This window comes from Papaver somniferum, chromosome 11 (assembly GCF_003573695.1).
Source record: "Papaver somniferum cultivar HN1 chromosome 11, ASM357369v1, whole genome shotgun sequence".
NCBI classification, from domain to species: domain Eukaryota; kingdom Viridiplantae; phylum Streptophyta; class Magnoliopsida; order Ranunculales; family Papaveraceae; genus Papaver; species Papaver somniferum.
Window position 1 is genome coordinate 118,903,409 of NC_039368.1, and position 21,020 is coordinate 118,924,428.

At 36.9% G+C, this 21,020-nt stretch overlaps 2 protein-coding genes and 2 pseudogenes across 4 annotated transcripts; 3 read left to right on the forward strand and 1 right to left on the reverse strand.

Moving 5' to 3' along the window:
- Positions 1-5,487: 5,487 nt before the first annotated feature.
- On the forward strand, positions 5,488-7,826 carry LOC113320751 (30S ribosomal protein S16-2, chloroplastic/mitochondrial-like). The gene is made up of 4 exons (XM_026568642.1): positions 5,488-5,860; positions 6,030-6,075; positions 7,039-7,181; positions 7,388-7,826. The coding sequence occupies exons 1-4, from the start codon at positions 5,728-5,730 to the stop codon at positions 7,396-7,398; spliced, it is 333 nt and encodes a 110-aa protein (XP_026424427.1). The 5' UTR covers positions 5,488-5,727; the 3' UTR covers positions 7,399-7,826.
- LOC113320750 lies at positions 7,637-9,046 on the forward strand (annotated as a pseudogene).
- LOC113320748 (DNA-binding protein BIN4-like) lies at positions 8,595-14,711 on the reverse strand. Of its 3 annotated transcripts, XM_026568640.1 has the most exons (14): positions 14,534-14,711; positions 13,781-14,009; positions 13,570-13,692; positions 13,408-13,469; positions 13,251-13,301; positions 12,666-12,783; positions 12,122-12,168; positions 11,732-11,758; positions 11,133-11,208; positions 10,838-10,965; positions 10,611-10,720; positions 10,024-10,088; positions 9,821-9,890; positions 9,148-9,366 (listed from the first exon to the last, which is right to left on the reverse strand). In XM_026568640.1, the coding sequence occupies exons 1-11, from the start codon at positions 14,690-14,692 to the stop codon at positions 10,622-10,624; spliced, it is 1,119 nt and encodes a 372-aa protein (XP_026424425.1). In that variant the 5' UTR covers positions 14,693-14,711; the 3' UTR covers positions 9,148-9,366; positions 9,821-9,890; positions 10,024-10,088; positions 10,611-10,621. The 3 variants fall into 3 exon arrangements, with proteins under 3 accessions (XP_026424426.1, XP_026424425.1, XP_026424424.1); XM_026568641.1 differs by lacking the exons at positions 9,821-9,890; positions 10,024-10,088 and adding an exon at positions 8,595-9,027 and having other exon boundaries at positions 9,142-9,366; XM_026568639.1 differs by lacking the exon at positions 9,821-9,890.
- A 247-nt stretch (positions 14,712-14,958) lies between these two features.
- LOC113325005 lies at positions 14,959-21,008 on the forward strand (annotated as a pseudogene).
- Positions 21,009-21,020: the final 12 nt, after the last annotated feature.

The following is a 21,020-nucleotide window of genomic DNA, read 5'->3' on the forward strand; positions in this document are numbered from 1 at the left end:
TTATTTTTATGGCTACAGATCTTCAACAACTATGATGCTGAGTTGAACACGTTCAAAATCACTGGAGTACTTGGAGTGACGAAGAATTCAAGAAATGTTGAAGAACCAAGGAAATCAAGCATTTGGATGAGAAGCTACAAAGTTTATTTATTTTGTAATCCATATGTATTGATAGTTTTGTCACTAAAATTGACAAAGAGGGAGATTGTTAGAGCACTGCTCGGTCGAAATCGCAAGCGTTGCTATCTCAAGCTTGTTTGTCAAGTTTAGTTTCCAAAACTATAAGTCTTTATTTCTAGTCTACTTATAGCTATGTCTCGGATTAGGATAGAATATTTAGTTGAGCTTTTGACTTCACGGCGTTCATCGATTGAAGACGAAGAACTACTAAGGGGAGCTTGTGGAGCTTCATCGACAAAAGGTATGTGGAGAGTTGAACTCATCTATCACTCATAAGTCTAATCTTTCTATCTCCTATTGAGACAAATTCGTATAGCTATATAGACTTTACATTATACACACATGATATTTCGAGCTGAGTTTAACTTTCTTATATCTTTCTCGAAATATGTGTTAGATAGATTTCTGCTTTAACTACGTTCATCATTATTCTTGACGAAAGTCAAAAGATGATCATGTGAAAATCACCTGGTAATATCTTACATGATTTTTGTGAGACATTTATTTGATGTAGACTCAGAATGTTTCGTATTGATCATTCGATGACTTGAAAATTGCTTATAAGTTAATAGTTTGTGTGAGACAGCTATTGTCTTCTTCTAAAATGTTTCAACGATTCAAATGGGATTTAAGAGCTAAAACCCATGTCTGGATACATTACGGTTTGTGTACTTAGTGTACGAACTGTTTTGATGGAATTCGGGACCGGAAGTTTGCATACCCGTTCACAAACTTATTCAACTGTTAAGTCAGGGTACTTAAGATTGCATACCCATTCACAAACTAATTTAATTGTTTAAGTACGAAGCTAAAGTTGCGTACCCGTTTACAAACTGTCTGCCTGTGACCAATATCCAGAACTTAAGTTTGTGTACCCGTTTGCAAACTAATTTAATTGTTGAAGTACGAAGCTAAAGTTGCGTACCCGTTTACAAACTGTCTGCCTGTGACCAATATCCAGAACTTAAGTTTGTGTACCCGTTTGCAAACTTAAGTGGTTCAAGTTCTTAAATCGGTTAAGTATGATTTCATACTCATGATAAAATACATTTATATAATAAGGAGTGCAATATTCGCAAACCGTGGCTAAAATGTTCATGAACTGATTCTTTTGAATCAATCCGATTTTTGGTTCAATTGTGTCTTGTATACTTCTATGAGAATATAAACAATTGAAAAACTTTATGAGTAATAAAATTAGATTCATTTGGTTATCAATTGATCAATAAGTGTTAAGATGAACATGGTTAATACAAAAGTTTCTATATGGATAACTTCGGTTATCTGTTATTGAGCCAACTCAATAGAAACGTTTAGGTACGGTTACCCATATCTAAATGAAAGTATATTTGATTTGTGTGTAACAAGCTAAGACCATCTAACGGTGGAAAGATATTAATTTGAATCTGAAATCAGGTTTAATATAACGGTGAATATTGATTGCTTTGTTCCAAAGTTATCAAACCCTGATTTGAAGACTATATAAGGGAGAACTCTAGCAACTGGGAAACCTAATCCCCACACCTCCTGTATGATTCTAGTTGCGACTAGAGTCGATTCTCCTTTAACCTAGTTTTTTCCTAAAACCATTATAGGTTAACGACTTAACGACTTCATTGGGATGCTAAAGCCAGACCCAACTATTTTCTCTATAGTTCCGTGTTCTGATCTTACTTTGTTCTCTCGTATTGAGTACTATCTTCTCTAAGATTTGCTCGATATTTATCTCCGATAGGTAAAATATAAAAAGTAATCACAAAGCTCTTACTTTCATTCTTTTTGATTCCACAATAACTTGTTCTACTACCATATAGTTAAGTTATTTTTAGGTGATTGATATTTCTAGGCTGTTCTTCAGGAATATAAGACCGGATTATCAATTGGTTCATGTTCACCTTGATATATCAAAAGATGGAACAAAAACTTCGTAGGTATTTCCGTGGGAGACATATTTATCTATTCTAATAGACTTTTTTGTGGGCAACAAATTTGTTTATCAAGTCTTTGACTTTTCGTAAAAACTCTTAGTTGTAGGTGATATCAGCTAAGGGAATCAAGTGCGTAGAGTCCTGCTGGGATTCAGAGACGTAAGGAACGCGACTGTACCTTAATCAGTGTGAGATTGGTTAGGGCTCAACTACATTCCTTTCCGAAGTTAAATTGTAGTAGGCTAGAGTCTGTAACGGCTTAATACAGTGTAGTGTTCAAATCTGGACTAGGTCCCGAGGTTTTTTTGCATTTGTTGTTTCCTCGTTAACAAAACTTCTGATGTCTGTGTTATTTCTTTTTCGCATTATATTTGTTTATATAATTTAAATATCACAGGTTATGCGTAGTTCGATCAATTGGGAAATCCAACCTTTGGTTGTTGATTGAAATTGATCGACACTTGAACATTGGTCTTTGGTACGTTCAAGTTGTTTCTCATATTAATCAGGCTCGCGGATTTCTATCTGTTTGATTTGCTGATTACATTGAGAAACAGAGATATAACTTTTGGATATATTTTCCTTGATTGAGTCTAACTGTCTAGTTGATTCTCTTGGAATTATATTGGAGTTAGTCCATACAGATTGCCTAAACAAAATATTGGGTGTGGTTGTTAGACCCCTTCTTTTTCAAAGTTCGCTTGAAACACAAAAGAATATACGCTATGGAACAGGGTACTAGAACCGTTTGTGTTGACAAAAATGCGTTATGAACTTTCAAGCATAGCTCGTGTTCATTAACACTCAAGACTTAAACCATGGTTCACAAAGACATAGTGATTCAGTGATTTTTTCCTGACGTATTTATGAGAGTTGTAGCAATGCCAAACATATTTGTAAAATAGTTTATGATCATCTTCTTAGTTTGATACTCGGTAGGTATGTGCAGGGGTACGCCAGTCCGTGGACTCCGGCATGTATACCCTTAGCCGTTCTTGTACTCAGGTCCTTGGGGTACGCGTACTGGGTATGTGTATGTACTTCATATTCATGAACTTAGAACCTCAGGGTACGCGTACTAGGTATGTGTACCCTTGCACATTCCAGAACCCGGACCACTAGGGTACGCGTACTTGGTATGCATACCTACCATGTGTCCAGAATTTCAATAGTTCTTAAAACTCTCTTTAGATAGTATGAAGCATTCCCAATCCTCATAGATAATGAATACCATTGCTTGGGAAATTTCCAAATGATCAACTTGAAACAAAAATAGTTCATGAATAATAAATTATTCTTAACCGAAATTATCAAGGATTTAGAACATCCATTGATTGAATCATATTTTGAGAGATTTATCAAGACAAGCTTGACTCAAAATTTCTTCTTTGCGGTATAAAATCTACTAAATCATAGGACATAGTCTCAAAAGATAAAATGGTAAATGTCGTGACTAAATAGGATGGTTCAATCTTCACATACCTTTTTGTTGATGAAGTTCTACAAATATCTTCGTTTGATCTTTAGTTTTCAATCTTCGAGGATTAATCAGTGATGTCTGATACTCAACTACCATACTTTACTCCTAGTCCGAGACTTGACTCTAGTTGATTATAAATGAAAATATAATTTTGCGCATCTAATATTGACAAGAAACTTTTTTGTTTGTTTGTTTGTAAATAAGATATTTCATTAAAAGAACTAAGACTCAAAATGAGTCACTGTTACAAAAGGAGTATAGCCATCTAATCTGGGATGATGGGAGTTCCCAATATTAGATTTATCTACTAAAAGTTGTTTTAAATTACATAAGCTAGGTGAAGTTTCCAATTCTACAATTGAGTTTAAGGGTCTAACAAACTTGGCTAAAATATCCATAACTTGATTTCCAAATCTAGAAACAAAATGAAATCCCAAAAAATCTATTAGATATTTTGTTTGCCTCATTGAGACATGATTTGGCACGCCAAGAAATATCTGAGTTATGACCATGAAAGAAGTTGAAAATACTCTCACAGTCCCCTTCAATACTGATTTTGCATCTGCTTCTATTTGGCCCAGATTGCTGCCTGCAACACTCCTATAGCCTCTGCCTCTTGTGGGTGAGCCTGTTGACTGCCCTTCTCTTCTACCTTCACAATTTCCTGCATCATTCCTCAAAATTAAAGCATAATTGGATGATAATGATTCTGAAATCCATGCTGCATCAACATTGAGCTTTAGAGTATCTTCACTTTGAGCCTTCCATTTGGGAGTTGGTTTCTTCCGTTGTACCTATTTAGATTCGGTAGTTTTTCGTTTTCTTGTAAACCAAAAATCAATGTGTCTCTGAATTTCCAATGCTAGGTTATTAGCAGATTTAACTTTATCTTCAAACACCATATCACATCTTTTTTTTTCCTTCAGATAAACCACATTTTAGTGGGAAGTTATTTTACAGATATGTCTATTCTAGGGTTAACAGTCCATTTTTTACAGAGATCTAAGATCGTACTTGAGGTATCGAAAGATAAAGAAACAAGGTTAGGAGATGATAATTACATACTTCCTTAGCATAATGACAATGAAAAAAGAAGATGCTTAGTTGTTTATATTTCTACTTTACACATGGTACAGTTAGGAACTACATCTTTAATTTTCCCGATAAATTTAGCATTGCTTAAACATTCCCATAAAAAGAGTTTGATGCTCTTCGAAATATTTAAATTCCACAAAGATTTCAAGAATGACTATGACATAGATAAACTAACTATGTCATAGATAAACTAACTATGTCGAGTCCATTTTCATTCAATTTATCATATGTAGATTTAGTTATAAAGTCTCCTGATCTAGTTAATGTCCAAAGGATCTGGCCTTCTCTAAGAGTTCGATCTTTATCCTTAAAAAGATATATCTGACTAATTTTTTTTACATAATATCAACTGGGAAATTCGATACGAGTAAAGGATGATTCCATGAGCCAGTTTCTAGGTTAATTAAGTCTGAGATCCAAACTAGATGGGTATTACTAGTGTTGTTTAGATTTTTAATAGTATCTCCTAGCTCCAATATCCATTTATCGTTCCAAACATTAATATTCTGGCCATTGCCTAATTCCCATATACTTTATTTTTGAACAAGATATAATATCTTTGTCTAATACAGTTCTAAGTCCAGGAACTCCTTGTTGAGTTTTTAGTTCTAAACGGAGATTTGTTCCTAAAATACTTTGAAACTATCTAAGTTCAAAGGGTATTAGATTCCTTAACCAACCTCTACGCAATTTTTACTAATATTATAATATTAAACTTATGTGATCCCTAATATTAACAATAAATTTAAGGTCCCAAAACCTGTGAGTTCGACCAAAAACCATTGCTCTTCAAACCAAGTCTCGTGATCGGGAAAACACAAAATGGACTACCTAAATGGTTACCGGAGAGAAACACGTGTACTCTAATGTCAAAAATTGGTGCCAATAGCCAAAATGTTTTCTTTCCCATCCCACCCAGGCCACACCACAGTCCAATACCTCTTCGATTGTAAAACTGAGCTAAAACCCTAAACTCAAACAGAAAGTTCCACTCTCTAACAAATCTCCAGGAAATCAAATTTGAGTACCTGAATTTGTGTGAAAATGGTGGTTCGAATAAGATTAGCTCGGTTTGGTTGTAAAAACAGGCCATTTTATCGAGTCCTTGCTGCTGACAGTAGATCTCCAAGAGATGGAAAACATCTTGAAGTTTTAGGTTATTACAATCCGTTACCTGGTATGTATTCATTTTCATAAAAAAAAACAACACAATAATCTTATTTTGTCACTCCAATTGTTTCAATTTTGTATTTTGTTTATACCCTTTCGTTTGATTTTTGTTTTTCACAGTGAAAAATTCTCAATTTTAATGAGTTAGTTGATTTTGTGGTGTTGGTTTTTTCTAGGGCAGGATGGTGGTAAGAGAATGGGTCTCAATTTTGATAGAGTCAAGTAAGTACTAATTTTGTGTTAACTGGTCCATTACTGTATCACTGATTGTCTCTTTCTTTCGGTATGATTTGTCTATAAAAACTAGTTGACATTGCTTTTAGGTAAACTTTATAATCTCGGTATTGTTTATCAACCACATTTTTAATACGTCGTGTGGGATATGTTCTTCACTTTTGTTAGTATGGCTTTCTCTCTTATAGATGGCAATGCTAGGGAAGAAGACAGGAGATGTCAAATGAAAATGTTATGTGCCTTGTTTGCAGTTTTGATTTTTGCTTGTTTTTATATGATATGAGTTTGCCAGAATGTTTGTAGTTGATGCGGCTTCTTTTGCCTTGACACAGTAGTAGTTTTGAAGCATCTCAGTTAGAGCAAACATATCTTAAGAATCCTCAGATAATCAATAGATTATAGGGTTTACAGATACATTTAGCTTATTTAGGTAGGGGAAGTATTTGCAGTTAGCTTATTTCTTATTCTTAGTAATGTGAAAAAATGAATACGAACAGGCATCAAAAGCTGTTTTTTCTATTTTATTTTTTACATAGGTTCAGAGTAGTTTCACTCTAATATATCTTGATTTAGGAAATGGATTGTCTGTTAGTGTGGGGAGACTTGTTTATATAAGAAAGACGACGTGTCACATTTAGAGGATGAACATTGTAACTCTAGGAAATGATTTTGAGAAATGTTCTTTGCTCTCTTGTAGGTTGTTCTGTCCATTTTGGCAAATAGTTGAATTTTTCATGTGGTTTTTTGTTAGCTTGATCTATCATTGAAAATATTATGTTACTTCAGTATTCAGTTGCTCTTTATATCCGCGCAATCTCTATCATACTTTAATATAAGCTTTGACCTTGTATAAACTTGTTTATCGTGATATTACCTCCACATTTCTATCTTGAGATGGAAAGTTATCTCTTTACTGATCAACCTATATCGTCTCTTATTTGCATTTTGCAGATACTGGTTATCAGTTGGTGCCCAACCATCTGATCCTGTTCAACGTATTCTCTTCAGAGCTGGAGTATTACCTCCACCGCCAATGCTTGCCATGGCACATAAAGGAGGACCCCGTGAAACTCGCCCTGTTGATCCTTTGACTGGTAGTTTGTAACAATAGTGATCAATCTACAAGCTCCGAAAGTGCTGAGAACAAGTCAGAGGTTTAAAAGTTAAATCCATGAATACCTCAAGAAAATCATGTCTTCGTGTCCTATTTTGGGCGTTAAAACCAAATTATTCCTGCTCATGCTACAAGAAAATGAAGCTGCTATTGACTCATTTAGTTTCACTGTTGATCCTTTGACTGGTAGTTTGTAACAATAGTGATCAATCTACAAGCTCCGAAAGTGCTGAGAACAAGTCAGAGGTTTAAAAGTTAAATCCATGAATACCTCAAGAAAATCATGTCTTCGTGTCCTATTTTGGGCGTTAAAACCAAATTATTCCTGCTCATGCTACAAGAAAATGAAGCTGCTATTGACTCATTTAGTTTCACTTTTGTCGGGGTGGAGAAAAATTGTAATCTAGTTTCTTAAAAAGAGAATCTAGCTCACATATGAGCATTTTATGCAGAGGAGTTTAGCAAGAATTTGATACCTTCCTCCATATATAAGGTTTAATCTTTCTGACTTTTGAACTGTCATGTTGATTCATAACAGGATATGGCCATGTGTGAGGAATAATTGTATGTTTCGTTTCTGGTTTTTCTTATTTGCAGAAAAGATTGCTCTGGTTTCTTCTTATAATTTTTTGTAGATTTAAAGGCAAATCTGTTAACCATATATTTTATGGATTTTGATTCAATCATAGGTTGGTATTTTGTGAAAAAAACCCTACCGGCATCTATGTGACATTGCAAAGAAAGGGATTACTTCTTGTTGAGGCCATCAAAATGTGACAAACCACAAAATGCTAAACCCAAGTATGTCAATATACAGAAGAGAAGGTAAGTTCTTCTCTCTTCATTTTGAAAACCTTCAAATACACAAACTCTGGGTAACCTGAAAACCAACGAAACCGAAAACTACCAGTATTCTGAAAATGAAAATCGTTGTACCCTTTCGATTCTTTCTCGCCATCCTTGTTGTTCTCCTCTCTTCTCACTCGTATTCTTGTACGTTCACCTTAACAAACAACTGCCCTTATACAATTTGGCCTGGTACACTGGCTGGTGCAAGAACACCACAACTGCCGACTACCGGATTTGAACTAGGTTCTGGCCTAAATGTCAGGATCCCCTCGACTCCAGGATGGTCAGGTAGGATTTGGGCAAGAACAGGCTGTACATTTGATCAGACAGGACGTGGTGTCTGTCAAACAGGAGATTGCGGCGGAAGGGTATATAGTGCAGCGGAGCTGGTGCAACACCTCCAGCATACCTTTTCGAGATAACTATGGGGAAGGGAGACGACAAAGAGTTAGCATCGTGGATGGATATAATCTGCCTCTCACTGCTACACCTCAGACAGACATAGGTGGATGCAATGCAACTGGTTGTGTTTATGATCTCAATCTAGGTAAATATTGTATAATCCATTGAATATAAAACTAAATCTCAATTGCATCTGGCGTATCCTATTTGAAAAATTCTGAATCTGCTTTTTAAAATTTAAAGATCAGCAACTAACAGCTTATATCAAAATCTTTATTGCTCTCAGGTTGCCCGAAAGAGCTGCAGCGTCTGAATGAGGCTGGTGTTATTGGTTGTAAGAGTGCCTGTGAGGCATTTGGATTAGATCAGTACTGCTGTGCTGGTGAGTTTGCAAATCCAAACACTTGCAGACCTTCTGTATACTCCATAATCTTCAAAAGGGCTTGCCCCAGAGCATACAGCTATGCTTTTGATGACGGCACCAATACTTTCACTTGCAAAGCAATCGAATATAACATCACTTTCTGCCCTACACAGATTGGGTAAGGTTCAATCTTGATCACTGGGACTTTTTTCTGGAAAAAAAATTATAAACATAATTATTTTCATTGAAATAGAATACAATGTAATTTTCTTCTTATCATCATCTGTAAAATAGAACCCAAAAATGAAAAAGGGTTTTGCCTAACTATAACTTGTAATTTCTGTATCTTGTTCTGTTCCCATGCAGAGTGGGGAGGCAAGATGATGGAGTCAATTCTGAGCCTATACGTGACAACAGTTATGGAGAGGTTATGGCAGTGGTTCCCTCCTCTTCGAACAATCTAGCATTCCCCAAGTCGATCATTCTTCTACTCATCCTTGCATTTTTCTAGCCCGTCCGAGCTCTGACATCTGCACTGCAGTTATAGGAACTGCATTTCATAAAGAATCTTATTAGCACATAATTCAAATTTATCTAACATAGAGACAAAGGAGTGGATTGCGTAATCCTTCCTTTGTGCCTTCTTGGGACCTTGTAAATATGTGGAGAATGTAAGAAGCCGATGTAGCGTATAGAAAATGGTATAAGTAAATATCTTGGTTTCTTTGTAAAGTATTTATTTACTGTTCTACAAAATTGTGCTTAATTTGAAAAATACTGACAGCAAAAGTATAAAATTTAAGGACTTGAGAGATCAAAGATGCCAAAAATCATATGAAAACCTTTCGCCCGACAACAATGCAACTGAATGATTGACAAAATGTGAAATGGGTCTTCATAACTAATCATTTTTTGTTTGTTTGAAGAAGATTAAAATTGATAACAAGGTCCCAAGAAGGCACAAAGGAACTCTAACATTTGGAGTTTTGACTTTATTGACCTACCACTAGCACGACTTAGGCGATCAAAGATGCCAAAGATCATATGAAAGCCTTTTGCCCGACAGCAATGCAACTGAATGATTGACAGATAAAAAATGGGTCTTGATTATTGATCATATGAAGTTCCTACAAAGAACTCTAACATTTCAAGTTTTAACTTTATTGACCTGACTTACTACCAGAATGGATAAACAACCAACACTCACTGTAAATGGCTCGCATACGAGCGTTTAAGGTATCCGACCTTGTACAGAGTGTCCGATGCGGCGACCTATGTAACACACACCAGTTGAGTTGGACAATGCCTGAAAACGAAGTAGGTGGACCACAAAGAAGAAAATACAAATATGCCGACTCTAATTATGTCCGTTCTGTCTGCTTCATTTTTTAGCTTCGGATGTCGATTTGGAATTTCCTATTCCCCACCCACCAAATGCAGTACCCTTTGGTGGAAAAGGAAACCCAACTACAAATATAAGAACTAAATATCTAAGCAGTGGAGTTTTAAGAGTCGAGTTAATACTCGATGAATAAATTACAACTCCTTTGACTTTAGCACTAAGGCGATACCCATCAAATGGGTCCGTTTCTTACATGTAACCATATGCCCAGTGTATCAAATAGACGTGAAACAACTTGTGGGACAAAGCTCAACCTAAAGCTGTGGGAGTGTTTCTGGCCTGCTTCTATCAATTTATGACGGGTGACGTCTTTCTTAACACTGTTCAATATCTCAGAGTTCAGCAATAGAGTTTCCAATCAAAAGTTAAATCAGACGGATGAGGATACATACATATTTGACTTTCATTTCTTGGAGCCCTTGCCTTTCTTGGAAACTGGGGCTTTCTTTTTTACTCTCTTAGCTGGTGGCTTAGCGGTTATTTTGCCCTTCTTTTTGACGCCCTGCACAAAGACATAGAATGAGCAATTTAGCATACTGCCCTGTAACATCATAAATTACTTTAAGTTTGAATGTGGGAGATTATTATTATTTTTTTCAAATAGGCTTCATGAACTTACCAATGCTTTATCAGCTTTTCCCTTGACCTTTCCATTGGCTTGTTCTTCACCTTCTTCTCCTTGTATTTTAGGCTTTGGAATTTTATCTGCCTCTTCGTCAGAATCAAATGAGTATCCCTCTAGTGTCCCTGCTCGCGGTAGATGAAATTAAAATATGTTACAGTAATCAGAAGCACAATACTGGTACTTCATAGAAGCTTCAATATGACTTGCTTCAAGTTAACATCGAATGCCAAACACAAAAGATCAAACGAGTTCAAATCATGATGAGAATATATCCCGCAAGAAATTTAACCTTCAATCATTGTCTCCGACTCATAAACATTGGAGTGTGGTTTCAGTTGAATGAAGTCATCCATGATAGCTTCTATCTGGTCATGAAAACACAACTTGAATCAACAAACTAAGTAAATGTGGAGAGCAAGATAAAGCAAAACGAATCTCATCAGTATAGCAGATAGAACAGAATATCCACAAGCATAGGGGATTCAAATCCGATACACTCAAGTCTTTTGAGTTAAGAAGTTTGGTTACTGCAAGTTTGTGAAAATGTCAAGGTCAAATTCCATATTTTCGTCGATCAAGCTACCAGCTACCTACTTGATACTCCAATTCAAATCCTGAATAGGACTTCAATGTCTTCCAATTCTAATCACTTTTTTTCCAAAACCACCAAAAATGCTGGACCTACTGGTGGTGGAATCACATATCGTGTAACAGTGTTGACATCACATCCTTTACATGAAAGCATCATATGCTAAATTCAACAAAGTTGAGGTGACCTATATCTCAATCAAAACAAATTTAATCGCTAAGACTAGACATCAAAGCAAAAGAAATAATATATATACTTGGCTTGACAGCAATAAAAGCCTAAGTAAGTCATGAACGTACCTTTGCTTCCGTTTGACCAAAGTTGACCTGAATAAGAAGAGGAGTGTTATTTTCAAATCTGCGGTAACTTAAAATCAATTTATGTGCTAAAATTTACAACACCAAACAAAGAAAGGTTGTATAAAGATTCGGTTCGAGTGCATTACTGGTAAACAATTTTTAACACCATGATACTCTACCAAGTGCATCACAATAATGAATAAATAAAACAGTGGATGGGAAAAATATGGTCCATTAAATAGGGTTAGAGGTCTCTGAGTTTCATTTCAGTGAGAATAATCTTCATTCTGAGATATCATCTCAAAGTCTGTCTTAGACAAATTTAGTGGGCCGAACACTTATTTACACAGCAAGAGAAATGGAAGGAGAAAAAGGGAGTAGAGGACATACAACACAAAATGTTCTCGATGGAACTATTGTTGTTTTGTATATGGTTCCTGAAAAAACAAAACAAAATCGATAAACAACAGTATACAAAAACCTACAGAATAGATAGTAATATTGACAAGCTTGGACAGATATCTTCTAACTAACGACAACTGCTGTAAAATGTAAATCCATGCATACTGGTACTGTGGTTCTTCTAGGGGGCCTGAATCTGATTCTTGGGAAATTGACACTAAATTGTCTGGGATAATTGAGCTTAGAAAAGTCGTTAAGATAACAATTGGACTAATCATTTAGTAGACTGCCCACTTCGAAATGCTGACTCCAGGTAGGGAAAAAAACAGTACAAGCATTTGAGTTGTTAAGCTCAAAAAGTAGTAATTTACAAGTTGAACTCAGATGTCTAACCTATATAAATTTAAAGCCTAGAAAGTAAAAAACTCAGAATAGATAGATAAAATATTATATGGAGGACTGGAAAGTTTAATTTGTTTTATATCTTTAGTGAGAAGCATGAATGATTTGAAAGCAGCAAGATTCGCTATACCTTTTAAATCCAAAAGCAGTTCACTGCTACCACATGGCGTGTCTGAAATTACTAATCGTCCAACAGTACCAATATCTCCACTCATATCTATGGAGTCTCCTTCACATTCAACAAGTGCCTGCACTAACATATACACCAACAAATTAAGTCTTCTACAAGGAAAACTAAAGACATGTGGTACCTAAACGGCACTAAACATAACAACCAGTGAAAATCGTTCCTTTGAAATGCAGTCCAGCAAAATTGTATTTGATGCATCAATGAAGCTAATACATAAATGCAACCATGCGCTATTGCAGTATAAGGTAAGTCGAGTAAGATGAACACATCCTTTCTCCTTAGCTCTTACACTTTTATTGATTTCTTTAACAATTATCCCTATTTCTAGTCAATTTGGTATGCGTTTTAGTTATGTAGCATTTTTTACATGCGAAGCCAACATGATCAGGTCTACGACAATCTCAGCAAAAATTAACAACCACGATGATAGTCGCGTGTGTAAGCTCAACTGACTGGCCAGTGAAATACTTCTAGGGACAGAACATGAATACAGTTTAACTTACTACCAAAAAAAGAATAAGGTACCTTTGACCGCTGGACTTTCTCTGCCATCATCAAAGGCAATCTTGAAGAGCCCTGCCAAAAAAGAAACAAAAGCCAATATATTAAGGTTCCAGTTTCACAGGTGAGTTACTAGCTAGGAGTATGAGATGGGAACATAGAAGCTGTTAGAACTTCTTACATGAGGTATTGCACTCTTCTCAGTTACTTCTGCCTTCACAGCTTCCTCTTCAATATCAGTCTCTATATCAGAGACGAAGGAATAGATAAATTAAAATCATCAACTATTTTATCTGATTATATATCCTTCAATTCAACTATGCCATCAAGCAATCTAACATACCTTCTTTATGGCTTTGAGTCTCTACTTTCAGTTTCTTTTTTGGAGACTTCGATTTGGGAGACTTTTTAACTTTTGAATCTTCTAAGTTTTTGTCAACATCTGCCCCTTGACTCTTCTCTCCGGCCGCATGATTTAATAATAAGGTTTCTGAGACTTACTATCTGATTATAAATCCTGTAATTTAGAAACATTATCTAGTGGTCTGACTTACCTTCTTCTAGGACTTGAGTTTCCACTTCCGCTCGAGCCTTCTTAGTCTTGGACACAGATTTGGAAGCTTTACTAACCAAAGGTTCTTCTGAACCGTCAATGAGAAGAACGTCTTGATTGTTATCTTCCTTTCGTGATTTCGATGATAGACCCAAAGTTTCGCTTATAGGACGGAAATCATCCTCGTCATCCTCATCTGATGATAATGCTATAAGCGGTTGCTTGGGAGCCTGTTCATTAAATGCAACACATCAGCCATCACTGAGTTTAAGTATATGAGCTACTCATAGTATATAAGTGACAATATACTGAACTGCATAATTTCCATTACACCCAACGATCAGATGTATAGAAGAACACATCTTGCTCTCCCAAAAGCCCACGACAGAATTCTCATTATAGGATAGTGAGAAGTAGTAAAGCAGAGCTTTAGTTTACTACCAGAAATGTTTAAATGAAAGCAACAAGAAGAAATAAAATTGAGCTTATTGAACCAGAACAAATCAAACTGAGCACAATAGCAAGGAGACAGGGTATTCAAATAACAATTAACAGACCAATTATGCAAACCAAGACAGACAAGATGCTTATTGTGAGTCTCTATAGTGTTTTTATCGGAAATAATGTTTGGAACTACAGAAATTTGAAAAGCCCTAAAATTTAAATTCACACACAAATCAATAGAAACAGAAGGCAAATCAAGGGAATTAATTTGTAAATAAGATTTAGGCAAGTAAAGAGTGGAGAAAGGAACCTGATTTGCTGCACTCCTAGATTGATATGTAGCAGGGGGATGGAACACCAAATAGTTTGATTCTCTAACTCCATTTTCTACATCAACCATGTTCAAATCGCCACCACCTTGACTCATAACATCGATCTCGGAATGATCTCCTCTACCGTTAACCATCATACAAGAGTGAGAGTTGATATTAGGGTTTCGAGTGGAAGAGATTGTGTCGAGGAGGACATAATTATCTTCAATTCCCGAATCTCGGATCCGGGTCTTCACTATCCGACCCGACCATTTCAGCGGTACAACCACCAGCTTCATTAGGCCCACTACTTGCTACATTAGGCCCATTAATTGCTTCTGCACCATTAAGCATTTTTTCGACAAAGTGAGCATGTTTCGCGTAATATTCTTGAAATGCCGGCTGAGTCATTCCAAAGATAAAAATGTTCCAAGCGCGTTCTTCACATAGTCCATTTTCATTCAATTTATCACACATTCATTTAATTATAAAGTCTCGTTAATGTCCAACGGATTTGGCCTTCTCTAAGGACTTGGTGTTTGTCAAACAGGAGATTGCGGCGGAAGGCTATATAGTGCAGCGGAGCTGGTGCAACACCTCCAGCATCCCTTTTCGAGATAACTATGGGGAAGGAAGATGACAAAGAGTTAGCACCGTAGATGGATATAATCTGCCTCTCATTGCTACACCTCAGACAGACATAAGTGGATGCGATGCAACTGGTTGTGTTTATGATCTCAATCTAGGTAAATTTTGTATAATCCATTGAATATAAAACTAAATCTCAATTGCATTTAGCGTCTCCTATTTGAAAAATTCTGAATCTGCTTTTTAAAATTTAAAGATCAGCAACTAACATTTTATATCAAAATCTGTATTGCTTTCAGGATGCCCGAAAGAGCTGCAGCGTCTGAATGAGGCTGGTGTTATTGGTTGTAAGAGTGCATGTGAGGCATTTGGATTAGATCAGTACTGCTGTGCTGGTGAGTTTTCAAATCCGAACACTTGCAGACCTTTTGTATACTCCACAATCTTCAAAAGGGCTTGCCCCATAGCATATTGTTGCGCCAAAGCCTGCGGCAGCGTTAGGTTTGCACTACTACAAGGTATCTCAATATCGCCAAGAACACAATCACATACACAAGAAGAACAAGTATTTAACGAGGTTTAATCCTCGGGAAGGAATAAGCAATTTTATATATCATCGTTTAGGTTGGAATATACAAAGCCTTTAGACGAGAAGAAAAGAACTCTTACTTAGTTCTGGTGTGTTTTCTATAGTTCTCTCTATGGCTATTTATACACATCAATAGGAGTGGACACATTCCTTAACAAGGAATACTTTCCTACAAGTATAGGGTTTCCTAATTTTAGTTCTAAGAACAAACCTCTTAAGCTTCTATACTTAGGACACGAGTACTTGGTTTCCTTAACCAACTAGATTTCCTAATCTAGTCCTTGACCATCCTACCAACAATTCTCCACCTCGGAACATGCATTCATGCATGAGACGATCAATAGACAAAATCACCTCCATCTTCCAACATCGATTGAACCATCATTGGCTTCCTACATATCCTCAATAGGAATCAAACCCAACCGTAGTTCTCTTAAATGGCCTTGCTAGAAGACCTCCACCAGGTTCATAAGAACCTTTACCCCAAATAGGGCCTTTCACCAAACTGGAAGGATGTGGATCAATTTCAAACAATGTCGAAACTTGATCCCAGATACTACTTTAGTCAACATATCAGCTGGATTGTCTTTGGTATTGATATTCACAAGTAGAATGTCTTCTTCTTCAAGAATTTCTCTCACAGAGTGAAATCGTACGTCTATATGTTTGGTTCTAGCATGATGCACTTGATTCTTAGCCAAATAAATTGCACTTAGACTATCACAATACACAGGCAGTTAGTCTTGCACAACTCCTAAGTCATCTGGAAAACCTTGTAACCATATAGCCTCCTTAAATGCCTCAGTCACTTCCATATACTCCGCCTCCGTAGTTAAAAACGCCACAGTAGACTGCAAGATTGATTTCCAACTTATTGGCGCCCTGCTACGGTAAATACATACCTTGTAGTTGAACGTCTTTTGTCCAAATCACCAGCATAGTCAGAATCCACATACCCAACACACAACTGATTGTTACTTCTATCCTTCACAAACTCCAAGCCAACATTAACCGTACCATAAAGATACCTCAAAATCCATTTCACAGCATGCCAATGTCCCTTACAAGGACAATGCATATAACGGCTGACCATACTAACTGCATGTGAAATGTCCGGCCTTGTACATACCATCGTATATATCAAACTACCAACAGCTTCAGCATATGGGACTTGGGCCATATACTTTTGCTCTTGTTCAGTAGTAGGAGACATACGAGCATTCAACTTAAAATGAGCATCAAAGGGAGTACTTACAGATTTAGTTCCTTCGTAGACACCAAACTTCTGTAACACTTTCTTCAAATATGCCTTTTGAGACAAAAATAATTTACCCTTCTCTTTGTCACGTTGAATCTCCATGCCAAGAATCTTCTTAGCTTCTCCCAGATCTTTCATCTCAAACTCAGATGACAACTTGTTCTTCAAATTATCAATCTCTTTCTTGTTATTCGATGCAATCAGCATATCATCGACATACAAGAGAAAATATATGAAAGACCCATCACGTATCTTCTTAAAGTATACACAATGGTCATAATGACTTCTTGTGTATGTTTGGACTATCATAAACTGGTCAAATCGCTTGTACCATTGTCTTGGAGACTGTTTTAGCCCATACAACGATCTCTTCAGTTTACATACACAATCTTCTTTTCCAGAAACCTTGAACCCACTCGGCTGAGTCATATAGATCTCCTCTTCTAGATCCCCATGTAAGAGCGCCGTCTTAACATCTAGCTGAACTAGGTATAAATCATATTGTGCTTCCAAGGCCAACAAAATACGGATTGATGAGTGTTTTACCACCGGAGAGAACACCTCATTGTAGTCAATCCCTTCTATTTGGGCATAACCTTTTGCAACTAACCTTGTCTTGTAGCGAACTTGATTCACCGAAGATCCTTCTTTCTTAGCATATACCCACTTGCACCCTATGGCCTTCTTACCGTTCGGAAGCTTCATAAGAATCCATGTGCCATTCTTGTAAAGAGACTCCATCTCGTCCTACATTGCACCTTCCAATTCTTTACACTCTGCACTACGTACAACTTCTAAATAGGAAGTAGGAGTACCATCTTCAACAACTGGTAATGCATAAGTAATGTAATCATTCATCCAACCAGGCTTCCTGGTTGATCTTCTTGGTTTGCTGGTTGCTATGGTTTCCATGACCGTAGCTTCTGTATCTTCTACTGACTCTTGTTCCTCTTCCTCAACAACGTCACTATCATTTGGAACTTTAGTAGATACTTCTCTTGCGGACCCAATGTCTTCAGAAGTATTCTCACCAGATACATACTTAACTGGAATTGGTGGAGTTGCATCAATCTACACCTGCTGCAAAGGCTCACTAGTACTGGTGTTTCTGTTCTCCACCTACCGATAACCCCAAGACTTTACCATATATATCTCATCAATTGTGATATCTCTACTCATGACTATCTTCTTCTCAACTGGATTCCAAATCTTGAACCATTTTACTCCATTCTTCATACCCACAAAGATTCCTTTCACGGCATGGCTATCAAGCTTGTTTTCACTAACATGATACCACGCAGGACAACTAAAGATATGAATTGATAATCATAAGCTGGTTTACCAAACCATTTCTCCATAGGAGTTTTACCTTCTAATGCAGCTGATGGCAACCTATTATAGGAAGCACGCATACGTAACTGCCTCAACCCAAAACGCATTACCTAATCCAACATTAGATAACATACATCGTACCTTCTCCATCAAAGTATGATTCATGCGTTCAGCTACCCCATTCTGTTGCGGTGTCTTCTTAATTGTGAAGTGCCTCTTTATCCCCTCATCCTGACATACTTGCAAGAATGGATCACTCTTGTACTCTCCACCATTGTCTGAACGTAGTACTTTGATCTTTCTGCCGGTTTGAGTCTCATTTTCCTTTTTCCACCTCACAAAGATTTCTAGGACTTCATCCTTATGCCTCATGGTGTACACCCATACGCGCCTAGAATAATCATCAATGAACTACACAAACCAATGTTTCCCTCCCAATGATGCATTCTTGGAAGGACCCCAAACATCTGAGTGAACATAGTCAAGAACTCCACTAGTATTGTAGATAGTTGTGCCAAAGCTTGTTCTTGTTTTCTTGCCCTTAACACAATGTTTACAAAATGCTAACTTGCAGGCAATAGCACCTTTCAACAAATCTTGTTGAATCAACCTATGCAACGACTTCTCACCTGGATGTGCAAATCTCATGTGCCATAGCTTTGTCTTCTCGGTAGATGCACTCTCGATGTGTTCAGAAATAGACACATCCCATGTTGTTGTACTCCCAATCAAGTAGTACAAGTTATGATGACGTGTGCCCTTCATGATTACCATAGATCCAAAGATTACCTTTTGAACACCATTTTCAGCGACTATCTTATAGCCCTTAGCTTCCAAAGTTCCGAGTGAAATCAGATTCTTCTTTATGGAAGGAACAAATCTTACCTCCTTCAGTTCTTTAACCATACCATCATGCATCTTGATACGAACACTACCAATCCCAATCACCCTGCAAGTATGATTGTTTCCCATACGTACTTCTCCATCAAGCTTTTCAAAACTTGAGAACCAGTCCCGATATGGACATATATGATACGTTGCTCCAGTATCTAATACCCATGTACCATATGTAAGAGTACAAGCTGATGGTGTCACACTTAGCGAGAAATCAGAAGCATCATCTGATTCTTCATTACCTTTAGCAATGTTCACCTCGGTATTACTATTATCTCCTTCTCTTGACTTATGCTTGGTACAATCCTTAGCCCAATGACCAAAGTCGTGGCACCAAGCACACTCATCTTTCTGCAGTCGCGTTCTACTCTTAGAACGTCATCTACCTTTACCATAACCACCATTCTTCTTTCTCCTGTCTGATGAACGACCTCTTGCAAGAAGCAAATCATTATTAGTTTCACTTTCAAGGTATTCACGATCCATCTTCCTGAACTCCTCACTACGCAATGTTGTAGTGACCTCAGCGTATGTCATCTTATCCTTGCCGTGCATTAAAGCTTTAATCACGGGTTCATACTTTTCAGGAAGAGAGTTTATCAAACACAAAGCTTGTTCCTCGTCGTTGATCTTCTCATCGTAGTTAACCAACTCAGCAAGAAGCTTATTATATGAATTTAGGTGCTCGGTTAGGGTTGCACCTCTCTTCATGTTATAGCGATACAAATTCCTTTTAATATGTATCCTATTGGCCACGTTTTTCACAAGGTATTCCTTCTCTAGCTTTTCCCAGAGATCCTTAGCTGAAGTCTCGTGCTGATAATTAACTCTTACTGCAGTTGCTAAACACCCTCGTATCGAAGCAAGACATAATTTATTCATCTTGTTCCACTGCTTATCAGACATCTCCACTGGCTGACCTTCTAGAGCTTCTTCTAGGTCAAAATGAACAAGAGCATCCATTACGTCTGTTCTCCATAAACCAAAGTTATTGGTTCCTGTAAACTTTTATACCTTGAGTTGTGATCTATGTGAATGAAGTATTTCTTCTTTTGTTTCTTTATCTTTACTTGTGGACTCCGAATGTTCTCCTAAAAGATCTTTCGGATCAACTGGTTTATCTCCGTCAACCATTGTTCTTAAACAACCAAATATAGATAAAAAACAGAACCTTTGAGATTAGTATTACCTCAAACAATCTTCAGAAAAAAAAATACCTTCACTTCAACTTCAATTTGAGTACCCGTATCCAAGAGCGTCTCCTTGCTCTGATACCAATTGTTGCGCCAAAGCCTGCGGAAGCGTTAGGTTTGCACTACTACGAGGTATCTCAATATCGCCAAGAAAACAATCACATACACAAGAAGAACAGCCTTTAACGAGGTTTAATCCTCGGGAAGGAATAAGCAATTTTATATATCACCGTATAGGTTGAAATATACAAATCCTTTAGACGAGAAGAAGAGAACTCTTACTTAGTTCTGGTGTGTTTTCTCTAGTTCTCTCTATGGATATTTATACACATCAAAAGGAGTGGACACATTCCTTAACAAGGAATACTTTCCTACAAGTATAGGGGTTTCCTAATCTTAGCTCTAAGAACAAACCTCTTAAGATTCTATACTTAGGACACAAGTACTTGTTTTCCTTAACCAACTAGATTTCCTAATCTAGTCCTTGACCATCCTACCAACACATACAACTATGCTTTTGATGACGGCACCAATACTTTCACTTGCAAAGCAATCGAATATAACATCACTTTCTGCCCTACACAGATTGGGTAAGGTTCAATCTTGATCAATAGGACTTTTTTCTGGAAAAA